The sequence below is a fragment of the Ptychodera flava genome, chromosome 14, assembly GCF_041260155.1.
Source record: "Ptychodera flava strain L36383 chromosome 14, AS_Pfla_20210202, whole genome shotgun sequence".
NCBI classification, from domain to species: Eukaryota; Metazoa; Hemichordata; class Enteropneusta; family Ptychoderidae; genus Ptychodera; species Ptychodera flava.
This window is the reverse complement of record NC_091941.1, coordinates 15,776,267-15,804,130: the sequence shown is the minus strand read 5'-3', so window position 1 is coordinate 15,804,130 and position 27,864 is coordinate 15,776,267. Positions and strand designations below refer to the sequence as shown.

The following is a 27,864-nucleotide window of genomic DNA, read 5'->3' as shown; positions in this document are numbered from 1 at the left end:
TTCAATTTGCCAATGAAAATATTCCTGAACAGCATGTCATAGTTTTCACTATAATACTCACTATTGTCGGTGTGGCTCCTGCTCCTGCTCCTTGGGAAGGCTGTGTCTTGGGACTCGGAGGATGCAAGTCACCATCGTTTGCGAAATACACGATCAACTTCTTGAGTGCATCACAGGAGTCCACACAGGTTCTGATATTTAGTCGATTATTGGCCGCTTGTAAATCAATTTTAGGATATTTCTGTTGAGAGTCAGAGAAGTTGATCATGATTACCAGTGTGGCAAAACTTGGATTATCAAAAGCCACTGTCAAAAAAGCTCACATCATTATGGACTGTTAGAGAGCTTTTGACCACATCTATCAATACAACATTACATCTACTCAGGAGGCAATATTATTGTAATTAACAATAAGAAGACTCTTTAGATTCAATGCCAAATTCACAGTAAAAAATTATATGCATTCAGAAACACTGCGAAGTCACATTAATATGTTTGTAAAAATGACAAAAACTGTCACCAAATGATTTTGAAGGTTGATTTTAAAATTACTTTCATAGATGTAATCGTAAATATTGATGTACCTTCAAAGATTAAATTTCAGACATATCCAATTGCAACAAAAGCAAAATAATTTCGAAATTAACACTACTGGAAATGGCTGACTGATAACTTACTGGGTCTTTTCCATCACTTGTTCTGAGAGACAGCTCAAAGAACCCCATGTCCATTACACACACATAGTCTGGTGGAAATATTAAAATGTCAAAATATGTTATTTATTCACACAAATGTGACTGTCATCCTTCAAAAATGCATTGCAGCACACCCTCACTAAAGATGTCCTTTTACAATAGTGTTACGGGGATTCATTGAATTTGACTCCTATATTGGAGTACTGGCGAGGGATTATGGTCTCTGGGAACTGTCAACCTAAACTTCCAAATTTCACCTCTTCCTTTCTGTACAGATTAAAGCATTTCACATTAAGCAATCATTACACTGAAATTACGGAAATGACAAATACATTGTGACATTGTCAGTAGTATCTAACTCAGGAAGGTCAACAGGCTGGCTTACTTTTCTTTAGATCCACCATCTGTGCTTCATGTTTATCTGACAAGTACATGGCAGCATCTTCCATCAGAAACCTGGAAGTTTATGAGGAAAAATGTCAGTCTGAATTCTACATTTACAAACCAAAACAATGCTGATGTTAATAATGCCATACTATGCATAAATTATGCTACACTGTGTACATACATGTACATCAATTTTTTTTGTCTATTAAAACTTTTAAAATCCAAACTTGGGTACAACTATAATGCCTATTAAGGTACAGTCATATCATCACAGTAAAAAGTGGAAGGTTTCAATGAGTTCAGAAACACATCCACTGTATCGGATGAATTCATAAACTCTTTTCCTTTTGATAACCTTACCTAAGCAGAGAAACTGGAGCATCGTAGACAATGTTACTTGATACACTGAAACTCTCAGCAGTGATCAGACATCTGATGGGTAAATACAGGGGCCTGAAACAATAACAGTAAGAACACTCTATGAAAATATGCATTTTTGCAGCAAAAAAATGGAAAGTCACAGCAATCCAGGAATATTTCAGAGGCTCTACTTATTGATGTAATTGCCAAACGATTTGAGAGGTAGATGCATTTGAGATTGTGTTTGATATGGTATGGTGTGGGATTTCTGTCATGTAAATACACACTGACTGTGAGACCTAAACACATCTTTTAAAGAGGGGTTCAGAATCTTTCATCCAAATTTGGTCTGACATCAGAACAGTAGTAGAAATTGACAGAATGACAAATAGGACTTCTTCAGGAAATTATTACAGAGCACCTGAATTAAGTGACAGCATAAACCAGTGTACCTTTTGAACAGATGTAATAAAAAGATTTAGATAAGACTTCATTACCTGTAGTCTATTGCACAATCCCAAAGGTGAGTGTGTAATTCGGTAACTATGGCTGGTGGCGTGTATCCGAGAACATCCTCATCAAAGACGTTGAAAAATTCCATCAACTTGAGAACAGAAATATAAGGAAAAGATGATCACATTTATGAATGTCTTAAAACGATTTTCTGGGGATTTTTCAGCTATTCTTACAAAAATGCTATTTGATCCAATGAACCACCATCTTCACTCCACAGCTTTTCAACGATACTATTCTCTCCAATGGTGAGGTTAAACAGGTATGGGGCAATAGAATTGACCGAGTTTATCACCAGAGCCAGTGAACATAGCCTTGTCGTCAAGCAGATCCACTGACTGACTTTAAAGTCAATATCAGTAAATATACCAAAAACAATGTTACTGCTGTACGGTATTTAAAGGTTTACTTTAAATATACCTTTCTTAGGTGACAAGTGGTAAAATTTTACAGGGCACTAACATACATGTCACATGGTTGTGAGATAAGACTTATCTAAACACAAGTAAAATGATACATTGACTGTATGTAAGAAGGTCATCGCAGCAAACAATCCTACATATCAAATTGAAACAAAAACCAATATAGAGACAAGGCAAAACACATAGTAAAGTGTCTAACCTGAGTAATCCAGCTCTGCCCAGTCTGTGGAACTCTGTGTTGCAGAGTACCTCCCTTAACAGCAACTGCCACAGTAATTTCCTGTCAAAGAGATGGCACAATCAGAAAGCTGAATACAGCTTTTCTCTTTGTATAACTTTGAGCTCCTCAGAAACAGTGTCACACTGATTTCTATGTTCCCTGTTAGTAAACACAGACAAACACTGTCAAGCAATTGTAATCAAAGCTAAGTTGTCACTCTGGATACGCCGATCTCCAATTGAATCAGCTGTAATATGGGAAACCCTGGCAAAACCCTTGCTGAATGTTTTGAGTTCAAACTCGCCATAATAAATTAGCAATAATGCTCCCCCCCAACCCCAACCCCCGACTTTGCTGATACTTACTTTGACATTTCTATCCGAAGCTAGGCTAATTTTGGAAGCCACAGTCAGCATATTGACACTGTCCCTAACTCCATTACCTCCCAGTTTGGTGCAGATTCCAGCCTCGGAATTATACACAGTGGGATGTAGATGGCTAGGGATACACCTACTGGTGGTCACTTCAGCAGGGGCAGCGCTTTGTGTATCACCTGTTTGAAGAAAATATCAAGTTTAGGTAAAACCTCTGCCTTTCATTTTTTTTAAATATTGCCACACTTTCAATGACATGATCTTATATGACACCTTAGCTTGGTGGTCATCAACATTATTTCATCATTTACACTGCCTGACTTACAATAATGCACAGTGTTTATTGCACCACAGTGTTTATTGCACCAAGCCTTGCCAATGGCCCTATCTACACAGATGAGACGAAAGTGTGAAAATATTTGTGTGTATATATTCCGATTTATAAGTGTCAGCTTTCTAAACAGGTACATACGAGATGAAAAATTTGTTGACTGTGCCAAAGTTGGATTGACTCAATACGGTAATTTTTTTTTAATTTCGAACCAAAAGGCTGCCAATTTTTTGTTTCACAAGACTCATTGAAATATCAAAAGCCTATTACTGGCAATTTGCAGGGTATTAAAACATGCATCAGGTACCGGTATATTATACCAGTACAACATGTACAAGACTTGATATGATTTTCATAGACAAGCCACTGTGGTACAACCTAATTCTTGTTTGTCTGCAGACTTACCATTGTGGTAGAGCAGAACTCTGTTAGACTGTATAGCCATGTAGCTCAGATCTGCATTGCCATTGTATTTGGCCACCAGGAACAGATTTGCATCCTCTATATCTAGCAACGCTTCACCGTGCCTGCCTAGGTACAGCTTGTCTTCTTCCGGCTAATATTTTGGGAATAAAGAGAGGCTTTGTTGATGCTGTACAAATATGGTACATTTGCTAAGTAATATTTTCTTCAAGGCACTTATCAACAGGTGGTAATAAAAGAGGGGAAATGTTGCTTGAATTCCAAATTCAAACAGCCAGGTTCTCCTTGTATATCAAAACATTTATGCGAAGAAATGTCATCCCAGTTTGCATGTCATATGAGCATATGTGCCTAAACCTACACAAAACTCCATTTGTACACGTACATCATTTGTACACACCAGGAATACCATACTTCCATATGAAATACCAGTTTAAAAAATGTTTGAATTTTCACTGCAAAAGGCCAATCGTAACATGGGACTACTTCTTTCTTCTTCTAAACAGCCAGATAAAATATCAGATATTATCTCAAACAGAAGACCAGACCTACACAAATGTGTGTGAACACTTTTTTACAGAACGCCATGCAGTATTACAGATGTACACCTTCACACTGGAATTTCAACTATTCTTACCTGCAGTGGAAGGAACATGTGTATCATGCCATGACCAACGTTCAAATTGACAGTCATGTAACTCTGTGAGTGTGCATTCATTTTCTCTGGTTTCTTTTTTCGCCTGAGTCTGGAATCAAAGAAGCCACTGTGAGGGCCACTCTCCTCATCAGAATCTGAATCTGAAAATAAATACACAAACAAATAACTATCAACATAAACCAAAATTAGCACGAGGACACAGAGGAAACTGAGAACAAGGAATAGAAAACTGGTATAATTCATATTTTTTTAACCTAGAACGCAAATCAAGATTTTTAATCGTTATTGCATTTTGAATCTCATTTGCACAGTTCACTCCTGAATGTACTGACATCTTCAATCTACTTCTACATCTAGACATATATCGGCATGATTTGGTATGTCATGCTATCAGGTGACAGCTCTTGTTGTCATGTGAACAAACAATGACACAGATACAAATGTCTTACTACTTCAACACTACTGCAACATTTCTGGTGTTGACTGACTGAGCCTAGTACTTGTAAACCATAAACCTTGCTGATTGATCAAACATGGAATCTTCAGTATTAATAATTGAGCCTTGCTGATGTGCCAAAATATCTGACATAAATATGCTATTTCAGATGATAGCTGGTTCTTTATTACACCCAGTCACTTGAAGCAAAGAAGGTAAAAGTTTTCACACAACCATGAGCAATAGAAAAGCTGAAAATACAAGCCAATCAAACTGTCAATTGAGACTGAAAGACCCATTGCCCTACACCATGGAGAGGATGCAAGAAGAGCCCTCAAGAGATGGAAATTCATATCTAATGGGGGAATTCTGCTCACCAAAGTCTTGTTGATGTGACCTGCACATGGCAAACGTTTCCGGAAAGTCACGCATCTGAGTTGCCAGATCCAAGCCAGCCACGGAGGTGTAGATGCTCTCTGTGGCACTCACTGGTGCTGGCGCGGCAGGCTCCCACAGCAGCATGTCATTCAGCAACCTGTTAGATACATTGTACAAAAACAGAAGTTAGGAACACAAATACTATGAAATTCTCGTTGACTCTGTGCCATTATTGATAACACCTAAGAACATCTTTCTGCTGCAATGAAACATAAGCCTAATGGAAAACTACAGGATCCTTGTGAATGTTCTGTAGTGTGTAACTCAGAGATACCTGTATGTTTTTACTACATGGTTGTGCCTGTAATGTATTGGTAATACAACTGAAAGATATTTGAAAAATAATAATTGCAAAATTATTATATGGTAAATGCTTTGACAGAAATTATTTCCTTTGATATTCCCTAACAGGTCTATCCTAATGTGACAAGCTTGAGTGGGAATACAAACACCATCTCTTTTATAGGTGATGGTACAGTACACAGTCACAGAACTTTCATTTATTCCCTAATTCTATGTAGGATTCTCGTAGACGTAACCATGGAAACAATAATATGCAATGTTTAAAAAAGTTTTAAAAATAATCAGTGAAAGGAACAGCTTGCTGTACTCAAAGACTTGACAATGAAATCAATGTAAGTCCTGTTCCTTGGCTGAATGCCTCTATACCAGACGTTGTTACTTACCTGTTGTATATACACTCAAAGGTCTTCTTGGATGGTAGGAACACATTGATGCTGGGTAATATGAAATCTAACTGAAATCTGGTCTTGCTCATGGCTTTCTGAGCAAACTCTTTGATCTCCTCTGCATTTCCAGGAATCACCATCTGGGCAAGGAGAGACAAATAAAGGAGTCATGGTAGGTTTACTTGATTGCATGAAATTTCGGATCTGTATGTTATTCAGAAAGTTTATCTGTGAAACCAGTATTAGTCATTGCATCATAAATAACTCTCTCTCATATACGTCTGCACAATATAAGATCTATGCCAGAAAGACAATACAACATACAAGTAAAGATACTATAAAATATTTTAGGTTTCAAGGTACCAGATAAATTTAAATCAGACATCTGTAAAAATACTGATCACATCACGCGTAATCTTTTATGAAGACACTTTCAGATGCAGTACTAGGTATGCATTTTAAGGTGTACTACAATCTTGGTGACAAGTTGTTGTGTGTTTGCATTACCTGTTCTTCATCGTACATGACTTTCTTTGATGAGAAAGGCGATGGTTCATGTTTGTCAAATTGCATAGTGCCTTCAAGAGAGCTGAACTGATTGCTATCTGACGAGTCTTCTTCTTCCTCTAGGGCTGGTCCTGACTCCACGGGAAACACTCTCAACTCAATTCTGAAAGTGAAGAATCAAATTGAAACTGGTCAAGAAATTATACATAAAAATTTAACAACTACACATAACTTATCTGATAGTACACATAAATTTTGGCAGTTCACAAAAAAAAATTCACTTGTTGGGGCAGATTTCAGTGACGCAACAGGAGTGATAAAGTCACAGATCTGAATTGAATGCATTATGACCTTTGTAAAAGAAAGAAATGATTTTACAATAAAAGTTAAAACAACGAACGGTCCATGATACATGAACAGAGCAGAGGCTCTTTCCCTTCAAATACTTGGTACAACTTCATTAGAACATATCATCCGTCTGTTGTCATCCGTTGTTTTGTTCTGGCAAACATACCAGGGCGAATACTTCTCAAGGCACAATACAGCTTTATGCTACTTTTGTCAATACTATTACAATTTCCACACTTTTAAAATCCACATACACCAAAACAACTACAAAATACACATCCAAAATGAATTAAACCTGCTGGTGCCAGGCTACGGTTCAACCACACAGCATTCACTAGTCCAGCTCCAGTGCTTTTCAATACAGTATTAAACCAATACGTGTGTATTGCAGATGTGACTGAAGGCTTAAAAGTTTTATGAACTCCACTTCTAAAAATCCAGTCAATAATGTTACCTGGGCCAGTTGAAACCATTCTCCAGCGCAGCTACTGTGACCAGGTCTTCGTGTTGGTCGTGACTGATTCTGATGATGGACACCGGTGGATCGGCTGGGTTCTCTTGAAATTTACCTAGGAAGTCAGCCACCACAAACAAGTCAGAAAAAGAGCATGGAATGACAACATTGTGTAATTTTGTAATAAAAAGAAATAGTTAAAGAAGACAATTTTTTATTCTTTTGTAAAATGTTTCCAATGATCATTTTGAAATTCTTTACTTATGTTTTTATCACAATTTCAACCTAATATTATGATGAATTTCCACACTTATCCAGTTTCCTTGTACAGAGTAAACTTTGTAATAGGAAACAGCTGGGCTGAACTAAAATTTGACAGTACACAGGTTAAAGCAGAAAGACGATATTTGTGTGCTACATTTCCACAGATTTTGCTCTCACCAGGAATTTCTTTTGAAGAAGCATTTAAGTTGAAAACTTTTCTTGAAGAGTTATGACAAGAACACAAATGACAAGAATTCGATATGTGTGACGACAGTTCACCTACCATGCATTTCCTTGAAAGTGAGCGCATATTTGGCAACTTGATCAGTACCCCCTAGCCTGGTATTGAAGCCTAACTCTTTGACTTCCAGGAGGAGTGTTTCTTTCCTGAGGGCTCTCTTCCACCATGGCCTTCTGTCGATGTCGTTCTGTGGTCTCAGGTCTGGAATTGGGAATCTGACAAAAGGAAAACAGAATAACACTCATCAAATTATTTTTCAAACCTTAAACTTATGAAATAACTTCAAAAAGGAAAATACATGTAATCTAGTGATATAAAATCATATTACACTACATGATCCAAAAGAGTTCATTTCATGTAAATTTGATATTCAAGTTGACAGATTTTGAGCTGAGGTCTTTAAAAAGAAAGAAGCTGAATTTTACTTTTCACATTCTTGTCCATAAGCAGAGTACAACAAAACTGACCTCATAAGGCATCTATGCTGATTTTGCAATCTTTGTAACATTGTAGCATTACCGGGAAATGAAACTCAATGGGACTAAACTCTAACTTACTTTAATGCTATGATGGAGAATGGACACTTAAAATGTATGTCTATCCTTTGGTCACTCTGGGTTGGCGTTTCATCGATTGTTTCTCTGAACATGGCTTGTTTGGTCTGAAATGAGACAGCAATCAACAACAAAACAAGATGAGATCAACGTATGTGAGGTATTGAGGCAACTGAAAAGAAAGATTACTTAATACAGTATATAGTGTCAAAAATTCTGAAAGAAAAGCTACAAAACAACAAAACTTAATTCCAGCAGTTAATACTGGTAATACAAATATAAGTAGCAAAATGGAACAAATCAAAATCACAAGTTCTCCTCTGATGATGATATACACACCTATACATGCAATACAACTTGTTTTACACGACAGCAACACACATGAGGATTAACTATACTCACCATGGGTATGTTTGAAGGATGAAAAGACTTATGCATTGTGAAATTGTCCCTGTCTTGCATTGGACGCAGGTGAAGCAGTGCAGTCAGCCTATCTACCAAGGTTATGTCCACCTCAAACTTCATGTTGCCAAATTTGACTTCAACATCAGTCCTAGGTTTGTAGGAACTTCTCGTCTGGGATCCCTGCTGTCAGGTTTGGAAAATACACATAATTATGAGCTACAATGACTAGCATGCTGGTCTACAGACTTCCTTTGATTTGGAGAAATATATGAAGTTTTGGCTTTTGGCAGTAACTACTCTTTTTTATCATATTTATCCACAGCAAACGGTCTAATTTTCATGGGAAACAAAGGACTCATGAGATATTCCTTGGAACGTACATAGGTTTACCACAGTAAACGGAACTCACTGTACTTGATGTTGACATCCACAGAAGAAAACACGATATACTGGCCTATTGTATAGTCTCTGACAAAAACTCCATACATTCAATTGACTCTAATTAAAAACCATGTACAGACATGGGGAGGTGGGCCAACGCATATGAGGAAACCATAAAATTAGATCATTCTGCAAGAGTTTCAAGATTGAAATACACATTACAAGAATTTTAAGAGATGATCAGTTGTTTAAGGATGTGCGGATCATGTATAGGACTATTCATTTTGCCACAACCCATGAGACAAGAACTAATCGATAATTTTTGATACAGTCAGTACATTTATATTTTGATATCGCAAACACACTCACCTTACCAACGTTTCTCATATGGCTTTTGACTGCGATTTGGAGACAAGGTGACCCACCAATCTGACTGGAATACAGTGACTTAGCACCCCGATTTTCTTCCTCTGTAAATGTTATGATCTAGATTCAGGGAAGGATAAACAAGAATTGACATATCGCTGTATTGATGCATGAAATGAAAACAATCAATGTCATGAAATAAACACTTACAATAGGATGTATGAGTTTTAATAGGGTATAACTATAAGAACTGAAATGCACCCTCGCACACCCTCGATGATTTTCCCATCTGGTCTACTTTATACAAGATCAGAGATATTCTATACAGTAGTTAATATACTTACTTCTGCATAGTTATGATGTACAGAAGCTGACACTTTAGGACTGACATTTGACCCTGAACTTGACAGCGATCTTTCATACAGAGCTTCCACAACCTCTAGGAGTCCAACTGACAGATCTGAACTTGTACTGGTCATGGCATTGGTCACATTCTTATCACACTTAAGAGTTACTGAGGCAAAAATCAATCTAGTATATAATGGAAAACACACATACAGCAAATCAGTTTAGAGATGCCAACTTTGCAAGTAATATATGCCATCATAAAAAGTGAAAATCTAACAACTCCACACAGATACTCAAATGGTATTGATTTTGAAAAGAAAAGTCAGATGAATGTTTGGAGCAAATATTGAAGATACTGAAAATAAACCAATGTGATTTTTTCATTAAAACCATTATCAACTAAGTGACAAAGGCACTGTAGTGAACATTCTTAACTAAAATCTATACTTGCCACACAGAAAAATTTTCCCTGATGACTTCATTTGATTAACGGCTGAGTTTATGAGGAAATCTAACAGATCAGGGACATGCCCAAAGATCTACCACAAATCTTGAAGACAAAACTCACTGTAAATGATCATATGGGCAAGCACTGGCCAGCTTGTCTCTGAGACCCTCAAAGTCCTTCCCTCCGGCAGTGCCAACTTTTATGAAGAAGTTCGCTGACAGTTTTTTGATATCTGTTTCTGAAGACTGATCGGTTGATAGCGGATCTTCATGTAACACAACCACAGTCACACTGCTGCATTTCAGCTTGTACCTAGTCACTTCAGCTTCCGGATCATTGACAAGCTCTGGCAGAGCTGGAATTTTTAGGGAAAGAAACAGAAAGGAAACTTTATTTCACAAGAAGACAAGTGGTAATAATGTTTTCATGTGTCCAAATAGGCTAGCATAAAAAGCCTTTTCTTACTCTCTTCATGGAGGTAATCTAGAAAATAAACTGGATTGATATTAAAGAGGCACTCCCATTTGGTAACATTTTTAAAACACATTTTTTTAATACCAACGGTCGATATTTGACGTGGCGACTGCACACGGATCACGAGATATCGTAAAAAATACCGCAATTATACGTGTCGCTCAAATTTGATCAGAATTGGTACATACCAGTATGGGTACCAAGATCAACAATAAATGTTGTTTCTATCTGTTCAGTGCAAGAAAATTCTACGTTGATGTTATGACAATGATTTCTGCACAGTACAACCAAAAAACAACAAGAAATATTTAAAACCAGAAAAACAAGAATAACAAAAGTAATTAAGGTCTGAAATTTTAGGTACTGGAGGTCAACTTTAGCAACATGCATAGCAGAAAGGCAGCTATCCCCCCTTAGTTTGACCACAGACGGTCTTCCTCCCCTCTACTGACAGTCTTCCTCCCCTCTACTGCATATGGTTTGAGCAGGTCTGTTACCAATATGTAACAGTTCAATGACAATGACAGGAAATGACTCAAGTCTGACAGTGGAGTAAGCCTGTTTCAAGCCTGTTTCAGAATTTCGCTTTTTCTTACCTCATTTGCACATTTTGACACTGATGTGTTCATTTGAACAATTCACATCTCAACCCCTACATCTACCTGTACACCAAATACTGAGACGGTAGCTTTGGCGGTATGGGAGCCTTTGTGTGTGACGGACATACATCCGCACATACCCACAAATATACAGACATAGACGCCACTTAGACTCATCATATAAGCTCTTTTTGGTATTATATATAAAACCAAATATGAGCTTAAAAACATGTCATTCCCGAGCGTATTTTTCACATCTCGAAGATTTACGATCGTTTCTGATTATGACGCGAAATCCCCCGAGGTTTGTTGTTGTGCTGATTGACGATATTCTAGGGAGTCCATAACTTCGAACAACGCAATTTTACCTCCCACTGCGAAGGCTTTATATACAGCATTATGCCTTTACCACAGGTCAGTTTTTGGAAACTTCTTCTTAGCTTTTGTCGTTTTCATTATTCTAGATCAGTTGTATTATATTTTTAACCAATACCACATAAACATCATTTTTTACGTGTTAAATATTACCGCCTCCGATGACTACATTTTGTCGTCTGCCACACAGTACGTGTGTTCGCCGCGCGTGTAGTATGCGTCTATGCACACCACGCGGTGGCCGCTATGTATCCACCGCACGTAATTGTGCTAGTCATCTATGTGAATTCTGGTGGAATCAGCAAATATTGTTTTTCGTTTTTACGCCAAGTTAGTAAGACTCATCTTTCTCCCACGGGGCATGACTGATTACCGACGCCAGTGGTACTGTGGCGTACAGCAGCGTAAGCGTAGACTTCGTACTCCATAGCTTAGTTGACAATGGCCCCAGTGCCGAACGTTCTATGTTCAGAACTGAATTTAGGTGGGCCACCGGAATTCAAACTTTTACTTTTTTGAAGACATGTTTTTGTCAATATCTCGCGATCCCACGCGCAGTCACCCGTCAAATATCGACCGTTGGCATTAAAAAAATGTGTTTTAAAAATGTTACCAAATGGGAGTGCCTCTTTAAACCCTTCCCCGTAATATCTGTCGCTGTTAGGATTTTCTGTGGAAATTTGGGCATTGTAATTGTTGTGAATCACATGACCGATACCTCCACATACACAACTGATTTTCTTTCCTTGGATTGAGTAAAAAATACTTATATATTAATATAATAATTATAGCCCCTGAATATGTTTGCCTTGTGAACTGCTGAAAAGATTGCTAAAACATTAGACACAGACTTGGGAAGGAATTGCATAAGTTTAGCCCTTGTGGTTTTTACAAGAGATAGTTTCAATCTTTGTATTTACATAAGACATTGGATCTATCAGTATGAAAACAGAAGGGTTCGTCTGAGCAATGACGAGTCAGGCGAGCAAACAGCATCCTAGCAATTAGACAAGATGAGTTGCTAAAATGTTTCATCTGACAGTCTTCGTTGAAAAATCACCAGAACTTCACAATATTCCCATGCAAAACTAACAACTCCTGCACAAAAGATTATCAACTTGAGTGAAAGACTTAACTACATACTTTTCTTAGATTTATGTCCTCGCCTTGCAGCTCCCTTCGGGATGGATGAGGCAAATGGTGAAGATGGAAAGCTGGCTGATCCTGTGATAAATGTGTTGCCATAGCCAAACCTTGGCAGGCTGCTGCCTCCTGTACACATACAGTGGAGAAAAAAACATAGAAATATCAATGATAAGTACAAAATATTCAACCACACCAAGCTATATATTGTAGGATATTGTACAGTAATGATACCACATGACCTGATGATAAAACCTGCCTTGTCACTCGCTGGAAACGCAATGTACACATACTGGTCAATGGGCCTACCGGGTACTCCAGAATAAAATATTGCACTTCGACTACTATGGTGTTTTATGGAAAACGGATGCTGAAGACACAATTATAGCGGTGCAATACAAATTTGTGGATAAACATACACAAAGGAATACACATAGTTCTAGCTATGTTTCTACACATGGTTTTGTTTGTAACATGGTCCATGTCAACTCTGGGTTTTACCCATTTGAATTGGGACAAAAATTTTAGTGTGATATTGGCCTATGCACTGAGAGAACAGAGTGGATGAATTGTATCATTATGGAAAGACTCTTACAGCTACAATTACATGTAAATGATCTTTTGCACAGAAACCTGCCCACTTTGATCTTGCTTGTGTTTAATAAGCGAAACAAGAATGCAACTATTTGGTATTCATTTTTTTATGGTGTATTCTCTTCTTAGAGAAAAATTTTCAAAAGACAGGGTACGCAGCTGCAAACATTGACAGCATTGAACTTGTATATTACCGGTATTACTTAATCAATCTAGGTGTTCTTTTTTAAAAGATTATCACTATTATCACCTGTTTCACCATTATGTTAGGCTCACCCTTGTAGTTTTTGTCTTTTTTTCATTCCTCGATGGTTGATAGGTCAGTAAAAATTCCACTGACCCTCTACCAAAATGAAAGTGGCTACCCTTCCTGGAATGAACACTGCTTCACTTTCAATACCAAATCTCCCATCCATACAATGAATACAACAAAGTACAGGACAGTTGATCTGGCAGATACTTTTACATTATGAAACATTACTCATTTACACAAAGTATGAAATTGTACACGTTTATTCAATGTATATGTAAAAGTTGTAAATGGGCCATCAATATATATTAATTGTCAATTCTGACTCATTTTGTTGTCTCAAGGCAAGTTCACTCACTTTTTAAGAAAAATCTTAAATGAAATTCTCCTTCATTGCTTGAATATTCCTTCTAAGTTTGCATTCCTTGATAATATTTGAACATGATAGCAAACTCAATCCATATGGTACTACATTGTGTCCATCTGTCACAGTTACAATTTACCCATTTATGATTTGTGAATTTTAAATGGTACTGCTGATAAGAAAGCATGATTGAATATATTCACAAAGACAAGAGCCAATTTAGTTTACACAAATTTCTGATGCAGTATTTGTTGTTCTTGCTTTATGAAGGTCAGATTAGTGATAATCTAAGGTATGTATTTGTCTGACAATTAAATGTACACTAAAATTTGCTGTAAATTGCAAGGTCAATGGCAATCTTTACAGAGCCACAGTCACGTCCGTGTCAATAAAATCATGACATCTATGATGGCGTATTGTAAATGCATTCACAGTATTGGTTTTTAATCCCATGGGTTCTCAATGACACTAGCAGTTTTGTATGGCGTCTTTTGTGGGTGTGAAAGTCCATCTGTCGGTAATTTGACTGAGGACAGATAAAACGCAATGCAGGTATTACATTTTTCAGACAACAATTAGACATAATCCAGTGGTAGCAGTGGTACGTTGTGATAGCAGTAAATATGTCGACCTGAAATGAAGAAACCATAGCAATGCCATGAGCTATACACAGATGAGTTTGAAACAAGAAAAATTTATCACAGCAAAAAACTAATTTACCTTGCTGTCATCATCAACATTAGGGTTAGAAATCAGAGTCAGATAATTTACAGCTGTGTAATATAGCCAAGGTGTAGTCAACAACACAATGCTACTTTACCATAGATGTACAAACAAATAAATCTCTGCTTTTTTATATATACATATTACACAAAAAAATCCCAAAGATTTGTTACAGTGCATAATTATTTATATTTGGTTGTGTTTTTTGCCTTTCACACTGTCATCCACAATAACTATGGAACACCTAGTCAAAGTTCACAATGTGGAAAATTCCCCGAGCTCCAGACATACCACACCTAGAGTCTACAACACTCAACACATTCCAGTTACATTCACAATCACGGTAATTTCTTGGCGGAGAGAAGATGGCATGTGACCTATAAATTTCTATCAGGACAAGGTCCGCATTTCATCACCTGACCTACAATTTGCATGTGGACAAAGTCTATGTTGGATGCACACTGAGTGGTTCAAAGTTTGCTTGAGAATGCAAACATTCATGACTGGTCTTAGTTTTGATGACATATGTTATCAGGCAAATCCAAAGTGAAAGAACAGTCATTACAATGATAATTTGACATAGCATTGAAAGTACCTTAATTAATACCATATTTTTGTTGACATTTGTCACTTTCTTTCAGAAATTCATAATCAATAGAGCTAGAATTACATTGCTGTTTTACTTGAATTAGGATTTACTTGACAGTCAATTTAGTACGAATCCACCTTTTTCATCAGATAATGCCACGATGACTCACCTCCACACTTTCATGCAGTCAGATAGACACCCTGACTGCTAATGATGCATTGTTATTCAGAAAGTACAACCAGACAGTCTATGATATCATGGATAAGCTTGCACTAGGGTGTTTCAGTTGGGATTTTAGTAATAGATACCTGCGTGTTAAATCTGTCACGTCAGGCAGATTTGTCCAGTATATATTACACAGGCTTCTTGTTTAAAATTAATCTGTGCCTGCAAAGTTTATAACTAGCACTTTCATTTGAAACATGGACTTGCATATTTCACAATGCATTAAACTCAGACAAGCACACGTTCTGTAGACAAAGCTTAAGCTGAACACTGAACCGTAGCAACATTAACATGTGTAAATATGTTTATCTATGATGTCCCAAATTCCTTTGTAGTTCTGACAATTCATAAATAATCACTTCAAGAACTATTACAATCACACTGACATCAGTTTAAAGAATTGTTCAGTGACACTTCACCGTAATTTATTGAATTGACTATTGACCATCTCAATTCAGCTATGGCTAATACACATCGCTACTGACGACTGCTGCAATTCAGGTGACCTACGGTACTTTTCTTTGCCCCCTCTACAGATACAGTAACATACATTCACATTATACTCATTGGTTACATAAACTCACATTAATCGCTCTCATCTACAGATCTCTCCTGCAAATTTGTGGTGACAAAATCAAAAGATTTGTATTCAGATGACACAACTGTGGACATTAACCCTTTTGCCAGAAAATGAATACCTTCAAGTGATATTTTCAAATAATTTAAATAGACTTTGTGATATTAGACTACTATGTAGAATGTACAAGCCATTGAAAATTTTTAAATTTGCCAATTTGCTGGTTTCTCTTAGAACTGTCAATGTAAGGTTTTTGCTGCTTATCACTTGTGATTTTCACTTCTACTTCCATTTTCATGAGCTACAGAAATTTTTTCAAACTACGAGCCATTAAAGGAATTATGCATTGTCAATACATGTTCGGCTTGAATTAAGTGGAAATTCAAACGAAACATGAGCTTTTGACTTCAAAATCCTCACACAATTTTACAGTATCAAAAACAATCAGAGCAAATCTTAAACAACAGCATTAGCTGGTTTAAAATAAAATACTATCTGGTCATGAAGTCTTTCTCTTCCATATCTTACATCCCTGAACAAAATGAGAAAACAATAACTCTTGTGGAAAACTGGGTACTCTTAAAAATACCGTCAAGGACACTATGTGCTCACATTCGGTTTGAATTGGTCCATTCAAGAAATATTTAAACCAGAAAAACAAGAATGACAAAAGCAAATAAGGTCTCCAACTTAGGTACTGGAGGTCATCTTTAGGAACATGCATATCAACTTCTATAGCAATGGGAGAAGCAGGTCCTAAATACATAAGCAAATGTCAACAACAAAAAACAGAGAAGGCTTGATAAAGAAAGAAAGGTGGAAGTGGGCAAAAATGCACAAGGGATCTGGTAAAAAAGTAATGCTGCATCATCGATCTTCTAGACACTACCCCCTCCTGAATATCAAATGTTCCACCCCTTGGTATTACATAAGACCAAATGACAGGAAGTACATTTACAACATTGGAGATTTTTAATTAATGCCATGAGTGTTATCATTCTAATGTAAACAGCACTTAAGTTAGTTACAGATAGTGAAATGCCTTCCACTGTGGGCGGTGATTACAACATCTGGATTTATCCTGGATCCAAATTTCTCATCAGTTCTTGTATGTCTTACATAGAAAAGTTGCAAAAATTGGTCCACGATGAAAAAAATCACCTCAGCTTTGTTTTCTGGATCAAATTTTCCTACAACTTGGTACCAAATATGACAACATTATGTTCACAGCCTTCAAAATTGTCTCACAACATATCCTGGGTTGGTGTAGGTCATTTAAGGTCACAAACTGAGAAAAGTACCTAAAATATACAAATTTTGGGGGTTTCCCAACACTTTGAGCAGAAATTTATCTAATAACATCTTTCGGGACTTTATACCAAATTACAAAGCTATCAAACAAGGGACTTTATACCAAATTACAAAGCTATCAAACAAGTAATTTTGAGAATAAGTTTTCTTGACCAAAAATGACAATATTGTCTTAAAAATACAATTTTTTATATTTCAGGACAATTTCCACATATCTAACTATTGTCATCTCTGTACGTCTGTGTACCAGATATGAAAGCTGTCTGTCCAGGGGTTTTAAAAAGGAAATACTGTCTAAGATTTTTTGACCAAAAATGACAAAATTGCACAAAAATAGTAATTTTCCCAATTTTGTCATAATTTCAACAAATTAGAAGAGTAACACCCTTGCAAAGAGACAACCCAAATTTGAGAGCGATTGGGCTGGCGGTTTCAGAGAAGAAGAATTTTTACTGAAAATGAGAAAAATCACAAAAAAATTCAGCAAAAATACAAAATTAAGGATATCTGCACAATATTCATAAAACTGTATAAGGTTCACCTAAGGTACTTGCACACAAATTTTCAAAGCAATCAAAAAAGCGGTTCTCGAGTTATTAATTCTTAACCATTTTCACATTTTGTAAGCTCATTTGCATAATTTTGGCAATGCAGACTTCATTTGAACAAAATCCCATCTATAGCCCAGGATACATCCACACACCAAATACCAAGCTGAAACGTGCAGCGGTTTGCATGTTTTGATGTTGACGGACATACTGTACGTACATACATACATCATACATACATACATACATACACACATACATACAGACGCCATCGACTTCAGCCTATACGATAAACTCACATTGGTAAAACCAAATGTGAGCTAATAAAATTATAACTAATTTGGTCACGTGCAATCACAGTTAAAATAAACATATTTTTTACCATGATCGGGTTTAATACTTTCCAATCTTTTAGTGAGTTTTGAGGATACCTAAGAAAAGCCCAAATCCAATATAACAATGTAATAACTGATGTTTACACTGCCATTGGCATTAACTTTTTGTCCAGACTAAAATTTGCCAAATGAGAATACTGAAAGTGTTATCTACATGTAATCCAGCTACCATCCCTACTGAGTGAATAATCAAAATACCTGCGTTTATCAACACCATTACAAGTGAGAATGCTAAACCAAAATGGTTCTGGCAAAATTACATGCGATAATAACAGCATAAATAAATAAGGGGACTTCACCTGTTCTGGATGTGTCTGTAGTACTGGTGCTGTAATTACTGTTGTACGAAGACTCCATGTCGCTCTCTCCATTATGCATGGATCTTACAGATGTGGTACTTCCACTCATGGAGAAATACATGTCATCGCCATCATCATCTGTAATTGTAATATTATCAAGTATTACCTTGTATTGGAAGGCAAAGCACCAGTAATACCAACATTTCAGTCATGTATTATAAACATGACCTACTCTTCTTCTGAGTTACTTCATTGTTGATATTTCAACTTTTGCCTCATCACTAATTTTTTTCACAGTATACGGAAAAGTGGAATGATATGTTCTACTAAATTCTGGACAAAATTTTATCCACATGCTAACTTGATGATCTATAGCCATAACAAACAGCTAGCTTCAAAATGGTTAATCATATGAATCATGAATCATGAAAGTGTGTATCATTATTACACTGAATTTAATTAATCAGTAACCTATGGCAATGAAGAAATCCTTACACGTCCAAAAATTTGTTACCAAAAGTACTTTCAAGCAAATTAAAAAGACAGAAGACATTATCCTACCTAAAGATTGTGAGATCAGGCCTTCTTCAGCCTCTTCAGAATTCCAGGACTGTCTGTGAACCCTCCCTTCCTGCCTCAACAACCTCTGCCTGAACAACTGCTCCTGAAGTGTCGCCTCTATTTTCTCAAAATCCGCTGACCGCATGAGTTTGTTCTTTGCGGGTCTTGGCACTGGGGTTTTGTCAGATGACGCTGAAGTGATATGGATGAAATGAGATGAGACAGAATTTAGCATGGAAAGGTATCAATAACATTCTATAGTGTCTCCTTTCTCACTTTCATCGATAAAAGTATTTTCCTATCTTTGCCAAAAATTAATGGTACAAAAAATATTGAACTTGCTTATATGTTTTTATAGCTATAGAATAAATATCATAAATACACCTTTGCTTTGTCTTACTGAATTTCAGTGATCAACTCAAACACCTTTGAACCTGCATTAAAACCCGGACTAAATCAGACAAGCCAATTTTGATATTATCCGTACATTTATACATTTCATAAAGTTGGTCTGTTTCTTTATTTATCTTTTTTATACATTATATTAATATACAATGGTATTGTACGACATTAAAACAATATTTCTTCTGTTTGTTGATTTGAGTGAGAGTGCACTGAGTTTACTTACATGGTTGGACTATACCATGGGCAAGTTCCAACAGCAAATGAACTTGCATTGGGGAAAGGAACAAGTTGATGGAGCCCAGGTAGGATTCTATTTCAACCTGAAAAAAGAAAACACAAACACAATCTGAGATACATACATGAAAATCTCCAAACGAATTTGTAAGTTTGGTTACATAAGCTGCACAGAGGCTGTCCAAGTTCATGCAGTTTCAATTCTCCAGGCATGACATTTGACATTTTTCTTTGAAAACAAACACAGGTGTACACAAGGCAAAGACAGCCCAATTTTTGTTCCAGCTGTTGAAACCTTCAGTCTCAACTAGTAGTACCTTAGGTCCTGGTACTCTGTCATCCTGTTTGATTTTCAATTGGATTTCCACTCTGCCGGCAAAGCTGGCTATCTTGATTGGATTGTTATGGACAGATGTCTTGGCTGTCGGATAGTGGTCCGGCGGCTTGGAGTTCATAGCAGCATGACTGGGAGGCATTGGAGGAGACAGTGGTGGGGACTGGCTTTCCTGGGCCTGTTGAACAACAATGGGGAGTTTTGAGGAACCTTTGCTGAGCAACTTTATGAAGAACAAAATGAAAATGTTTGATTTTTGACAATAATGAATGCCATGCAAATGACAAGTTCCTCTTTCACCGGTTATTTTACCTCTCTGCAAAAACTGCAACTAGCCCCAACTGCAACTGACATTATCAAGGAAAATAGAAAGTTCTCAACACTGAACACATCTGTAATTTGTCATTGAAACAAATTTAATATGAAGTCTCAACAGGCCACGACCAAAATTTGTGGAACACATCATTGTATCATTATTTTCATAATGATTTCTAAAGCCTAGTGCGGTAAAATTTTCAAAGGCTTTTGGAGAAAGCTGTCGGTAATCTTTTGAATTTCAAGATCCTGTTGTTATGGCATGGTTGTAGTGAACTGAGAAACGGCAAAGATGAACATCAAATTCTTTTACATCAAAATCGCAAGTCACGATAAAAATGCAACAAACCTTTGGTGATCCATCACTGTCCAATGAAGAATGCCTGGACACAGTTCTGTATTTGTCTTGAAACTCTTGGCAGTACAGAGATACACCCAGCAAATGGAACTTCTTGATAGCCATAGCTGCAGATACGTGCTTCTCTGGTACATTTTGGTCAACGCTGCTGCCTGAATCAGCTACATTGTCATCAAAATATTCCATCCTGTCATATCAGAGCAAGGAAAGACCACAATCAATTTCTGAGTGTGTGGGACCAGCTATTTCCATGAAGGTCATGACAGTGTACCAGTACTATGACTGAAGAAGTTTTGTGTTTCTCTTGAAGCCATATATATGTAACAATGATCGAAAATATTTTTTAGAAGGGACCTGGACAGAAAATATACACTTACTCAAAAAAATATTTAGCATTTGTTTTTAACTTTATTCACATTATCAACTCTTCTGGTGCAAAAGGCTGTCTTTGATACCGTAATAGCGAAATACAGAACTCTTTTCAAAATGTATATTATAAAGTTCACAATTTTTATGAAGTCTGTCAAGGTGAAGTTTCACTAAAATATATCGCCCTTTACTACTGCATGTCCCCCGTTTACCTTTTCACATGAACTTCTACGGCTACACCCATCTTAGACTCAAGAGGCACGTGTTCAACTCGAATCACTGTATCGTTGAAGTTCATCTTGACTCTTGACAGCACTAAGGGAAGAAGATCAACAAAAGAGTTCAGTTACTTTAATTTTGAGCTGCTGATAGAGTAAAAATCTCAGTACATCTTTGTGTTTCATGAACAACATCAAGATTTAGCACATATGAAGCATGACCTGTTGCCTGACAAACATAGAAATGGCCACACCAGCACAACTAAAAAGAAGTTGAAATTACAGGGACAAGATGTGTTCGTAGTAAATTTGCAGGTCAACAAATCACTTCAGGGCTCGAAATTAACTTTTTCCTCTGGGCTACCATTTTCTGAAGTTGGTAGCCCAGGGACAATGGCTGGTAGCCAATGCATGTTTTAGTTAGGGATATTGTTTTTCATTAACAAAACAGGAAAAAGCAAGTTTTCAAGATTCTGCCCATGAAGTGAATTTTCTACACGTTTGAAGTGAATACTTACACATCCAATACCCAAAGGAAACAGGTATAAGCTCTGCCCCCCCCCCCCCCCCCACTCCCCCCCAAAAAATTGTTTCTGGTCCTTGACATTCAGCAAAAGTGATGCTGCAACTCAGTTTTCTTTTCTTTTCTTTTCTTTTAATTCTTAACTATGCTGGTTTGGCACTATTGATGCAACAGTTATTGTGTTTTATCACTGGCTGCATTATACGGTACTTCCGTTTTCTGTTTAGCAGTTTTGGACATGCAAACAGGGATATCAAGGATACATGTAGCTTCACTGATTAGAATGTAACCCCCCAAAATGCCATGACGCGCAGGTTCCGAAATGATGTACGCAGTGACTGGAAATGGTCTTTTTTAGCCTAATGGACAACAGTGATACTCAAAAGTTTGGTGACCTATAGACAACTCCTTTCATTCTCAGAGTTGTATGAAAATTTTGATAGTCGTCATGACAACGACCATGACCTTCTCGGCACACCGAGACTTGATATACTGCTGCAGTGCTAAAAATAGACCATGGGCTTTCTATACGGAGGAGGCATATTATCCGTGATTGATACATTATGATCAAAATACAATGAAAATGGGTTTTCATTAGCCATCATTTCCTGTGCCTGTCATCCAAGTACATCAGTTGAGATACTGAAACTTTGTTGTAACGTTCCACCACACCGTTGTCTTTGTAATTCGTATAACACAGTCGTAGTTTGGCATTACTATGTCAAACTCAATTTGACTACAATTTAGCTCGTCCCAAAGTAATGACCGCACATGACACGCCATGTACTGACTGAATTTTATGTCCTGGTCTTTGGTAGTCCGTGCGGGCTAAGGAAAAGTTGGTATTCTGTGGAAGCGGGACTACCGCTAATTTCGAGCCCTGCACTTAATCTAGCAATGACATTGATACTCATGCAGAACTTAGTATAAAAAGGTATACAATGTCTTCATTCAGAATCTGGGAACTAAACTGATTTCGGCATTTGAAGGCAATGATGTTGGCATTGACCTTACCTGACTCTATGGTTTGAGCAAATACCTCCAGACCCTCATATCTCTGTGCACTGTCAGCTGCCTGTTCGCTCTCCGACTGTTCCTGTTTGAAGCATTCCTGAGCAAGCTGAAGGCTGGTTGTCATACTCACACTGTTCCACATGGACTCTGCCATGGAAGTAAGGCCTGCAAAGACATATAACAGAAAATGTTAAAACAAATTTGGTCTGTCATTTATCGATATCAAATGATTGCTTGGCAAAATAGGCCACAATAGTCCCAGGTATGAGATCTTTGGCAAATGATTTTATAGCAATTTAATATACTTGCTTATTATTCTACCTTTTATTTAAAAATTTTCAAAGTATGTGATTTTAATTCTTATTAAGAATATACATAAGTTTGGCTACTTTGCTTTTCACAAAACAGTTGAGTATTTTTCTTCTTAAGTTCGTTTTTCTGAAATCACAGAAGAAATTTTAAGTATAGAGCTGCAGTATTTAATTTGAAATTCAAAATGGGCCGCATCTCTTTGTTAATTATATGGGGAAAAATTAAATTTCGATTTTCAAAAAGATAGGTAGAGAGCTTCAAAATGAGCCCCTACAGGTGCTAGACCAGAAAAGTATTGTGAAGTTGAGAGTCTGAATATCTGTCCAGGAAGCACATTCTATTTTCACAAATACACAGGTGCCAAACCGTAAATCTTAACATACAATACAAAGACGCTATGCTTGACACTCGTAAGATCATTCAGTTATGTTATTTGATAAATCAGCAACTTTTAATAACACATTTTGACACATTCAAATGCCGAAATGATGGACTTTGAGACTTTGCCCCGATTATGATATACATTATTACATTTATAAAAACATTGACAGCTATAACATGAAAACTATCCGAAGTCCAAAAGTCAAGTATCAGTGCCCCCTCAACACAATTATTGAAATTACCCACAATTCAATGTGCTTTGTAAAAGTGGATATTGCTACATGAAGTCAAGTAGAATTCTCTATGTACTAATGAAGTTCACAGAGATCTATAGATTTTCACAATGTAATTTAGGCTTATTGATTTCAAGGTAGTCTTTTTGTTAAACATTAATTGATAGTAATTTTGGGACAAAATATTGGGCAATTCTATTGTGTGACATAGTTTTTTAGAATTTGATTATCCATTTATACAAATCAAAGAGACTTACATGTACAAGTGATTAAATCTACTATTTATAATTATGTGGCAGTCAGTGCAATTCCTGAAGGACACCACCTTTGGCAATACTGGAAAAATATGGAGCCAGGGGATATGCCATGAAATTAAAGCTGAGATGATGGGGCAAGTACTTCATTTTATAAATCTCCCTTGACTTTTTCACAGACCCAGGGGCTATAGGACAATAGCTTGTTTTGGGTGTGGATTTCTTTATTGTCTAGTCCAAGGGGGTGGGGCATCTAGTGGTTGGATGGGGGTTGGGAGGTGGGGGGTGATTATATTCTATACTACTATCCAAAAGATGATATCCCCAAGTCAGGAGTTTTATAGCATGTGGTAGAGCTTACCTGGTTCAAACTGTTCATTGCGATATCTTGGCTGTACGGTCAGCTCAAGATTATGGATTTCTATTTGACAGCTGTCGCTCAACAGTGCAGACCATGGTACACTGATGGATATGCTGCCAATAACACCTTCAATCACTTCAACTGGTGAATCAAAGGTTTCAGCCAATTCATTCAGCGCCTATCAGTAAGAAATAGGGTAATGAATTGTTGGTATGAGTGATAATTTCATAATTTCCTCATTGCACTTTGAGGTGCTTTAAATTGGAATTTCGTCATTTTGAGAACTACATGTCAGAGTTCGCGTTTACGCAAAAATCGTGCGTATTTACGCATTGAAATTGACTCTCTACGCATTTTTTTCATTGTTATGCGTTTTCTATACGCAAAGGATAACACCGAAAGCACTCCCCACGACTGAGCTTAGGTGGCAACCAGACGAAATTTAATTGTTGCAACACATTTCTGCCAATCACACATTTTGTGTGGAAAGTTTCAGATTATCTGGTCGTTGTCTGAAAAATCGGCATCGTAGTTAACATGTTATCACGTTAGGCACGTATTGATGTCATCTGTGCCTATGCATTACGTTGCTAATTTTCAGGCGAGCGATAGTTTCTGAAACTATGACACAAAGTGAGTGATTGACAGAAATGTTGCGACAAATTATATAAATGCCAACCGTGCACGATCATCGCGTCTCGCTGTTCCCAAATTTGATCAAGCACATATGCAGCATGGCGTCGAAGCAGATGTGACAAATCTGTAATCTTTCAACTTTGCTGTACGAGTCCGTGAAAAAATGATTCATCGGTAGAGCTCGTCGGAATCCCGATAAATTTTGAACACTGCAGAAGTGTCTGGATAAGCTGCCATAACTCTAACTTTTGGGTTGCCTGATGGGTTTTGACGGTCGCATGTATACCCTTCGCTGTTACGTTTCAACATTGTTCAAGTTGTTCGTTAAACTGTTTTCATTAAAATAATGTTACATCATACAATCCGAATATGTAGTGTAGGTTTATTCAACGGCACATTGTATTTTGCAGTCAGTTTTTTCATCAATCGAGTGCGGAAGTGAAATTACGCACTCAAATCCAGCCATTACGCAATTTTAGCAGACTAATGCGTATGCCGTACGTGATGAGAAAAAAGTCACCGCGAACACTGCATGTATATACAGATACAAAAGTATATGCAAATGACTAAATGACAAATAGGACACTCAACGATACAATTCAATGAACTCAGCTTGACTTTCAGTTGAAAAAAATTAATATCACATTGACATAAATTTCATATTTCTTATTTACTGAATATTCATAAGAAAGCTAGCTGATCAATTATTACAATTATGAAAAGATCATTTACAAATTGGTCAGACGATGACTTTCATACAATTTCTGGAAAGCTGACCTGTAAATTGGGAAGTACTGTCACATAAATCCTTACTCAATGAAGAGTATTAGGAAAAGGAAATCCCATTGAATTTCTAACCCACTAATTTAGGTATTGATTGAAACTTCTCTAATAAAGATTTATGTGTATAACTATGTGAAAAAAAATGGAACAGGGAGATTCTTATCAATAACACAATTAGAGTCTAAGTGATTGTATTAACTTGTTTTACATAATTAAAAGCATATTGAGCAACTACATGAAAATATACAAAGCATTGGCAACTTAACAATAAACACTCCCTTTTCATTCTATTTTGAGAAAAGAACACATTGTCACGTTTATGATGCAGCTCTTGGCTCTATTCTTAGTGTAAACTCAAACTGATCTCTTTTCACTGATACTCCATGAAGGTCGCACATTTAGGTCACCCCTGTATCACGTCCAAATGTCTGTGAAAGATTATGGAAGTGAAATGAGAATTTTGTCAGCCTACATGTAATGTGTGACATCATTTTTAGTGAGTCACTTTTTCCTTTTTCTACCTATGAATATGGGACTAACTAGTCCCATATTCATAGGTAGAAAAAGGAAAAACTCCCAGCACACAGTGGTACCTGCAGGCAGTGTAATACCAACCTGATCTGAAAAAGAAACTTTCGAGGCACAAAGTCCACAGTGACCACAGTAAAAAGTAAAGATCATTGTTGGAAACAAGCTTAATGTCATTGGGTTGATCACCTAAGTTGACCCCTTTTGTATTTTTACAAGCCACAAAATTGTGTGCTCAATAAATCATGTCTATTGAGTAAAAGCTTTCCTTATAGCATGGAGGTAGTAGAGACTACTACCTCCATGCTTATAGCATTTCTGAAATTTTAACACCTAATAAGTGCAACACGTGTCTATAAATACAATTTTTCATACCAAAGCATAATAAATATTGAATAGAATCTTGACGTATGAGAAAGCACAAATTTCTAGTCATGACACGTTCGGTGTTTTCCATATGTTTCACTATCAAGATATTTATTTTGACATTGAATTTAACTCGGTCACAATAGTGTTTCATCATTTAAAAAGACTCGATCGTTTCCTTATTTCACACAAAGATTGAACCCATACACTGGTGAGCTACCATGCACTGTGCATCATGTGATATACGTGTTTACACACAGCGCACGATGACCTGTAAAACAATGCGGATGACAACAATAGTTTCCCACAACATGCAAATGTTGACCTAATTGCGTCTTTGTTAACACAATTAATAAGAGGTTCTTTATTCTTTTACCTAATTATATGCTAGAACTTAATTTTACTGTAATTAAAAGACGAAATTCAAAATACTTACCCATATATCGAGTGCGACATTTTTTATCGTTCCCTTTCCATTGTAGAGATCGACACTCAGCTGATCGAGAGTCAACTTCTCCTGTAGGAAGTTGCCAAGATAGTGCTGTAGAAGGTACCTACAGGCCCTCTTTTTGATATACTCTGGCCAAGGAAAGTACCAAGGCATAATGAACTAAACTTCTATGAAACAACTCGAAACTGTACGGTATTGATCCATGAAAATGAAACTTTTCAACTGGTGATCGCAAACCAAAACACTAGTCGGCCATATTTTTATGTGACGTCATACCGGGAGCTCTAGACCGGAGCTGTCGCTAGGGGGCAGCGTCGATCTGCGGCCGGTGGATGCTTTAGAACTTGGGCGGAATTAACAGATGAGGTGGGCTGGTGCGATTGGTAAGGGTGTCACTATTTTCATGCAAAACGACATGGTGTCCGACCAAGAAAACATGGTCAGCGAGGGAGGGCAATTCCATTTCGTGCATGAATCATGGGAAGATCACTAATTTTAAT

The 27,864-nt window shown here is 37.0% G+C and overlaps 1 protein-coding gene across 1 annotated transcript in view; it reads right to left on the bottom strand.

Annotated features, from left to right (window-relative positions):
* LOC139149544 (autophagy-related protein 2 homolog B-like) overlaps nt 1–27,646 on the bottom strand; it is a 39,032-nt gene extending 11,386 nt beyond the window's left edge. The window contains 29 exon segments of the mRNA XM_070721353.1: nt 62–241; nt 678–745; nt 1,081–1,151; nt 1,443–1,535; nt 1,940–2,046; nt 2,577–2,657; nt 2,963–3,150; nt 3,708–3,858; nt 4,363–4,523; nt 5,197–5,354; nt 5,944–6,086; nt 6,454–6,616; nt 7,256–7,370; nt 7,803–7,975; nt 8,318–8,421; nt 8,717–8,902; nt 9,470–9,586; nt 9,811–9,997; nt 10,383–10,617; nt 12,854–12,982; nt 18,729–18,866; nt 19,290–19,481; nt 19,918–20,014; nt 20,246–20,440; nt 20,927–21,122; nt 21,517–21,619; nt 23,060–23,224; nt 24,601–24,778; nt 27,350–27,646. Coding sequence (XP_070577454.1) covers nt 62–241; nt 678–745; nt 1,081–1,151; nt 1,443–1,535; nt 1,940–2,046; nt 2,577–2,657; nt 2,963–3,150; nt 3,708–3,858; nt 4,363–4,523; nt 5,197–5,354; nt 5,944–6,086; nt 6,454–6,616; nt 7,256–7,370; nt 7,803–7,975; nt 8,318–8,421; nt 8,717–8,902; nt 9,470–9,586; nt 9,811–9,997; nt 10,383–10,617; nt 12,854–12,982; nt 18,729–18,866; nt 19,290–19,481; nt 19,918–20,014; nt 20,246–20,440; nt 20,927–21,122; nt 21,517–21,619; nt 23,060–23,224; nt 24,601–24,778; nt 27,350–27,517 — 4,242 coding nt within the window. The 5' untranslated portion in view covers nt 27,518–27,646.
* Nucleotides 27,647–27,864: the final 218 nt, after the last annotated feature.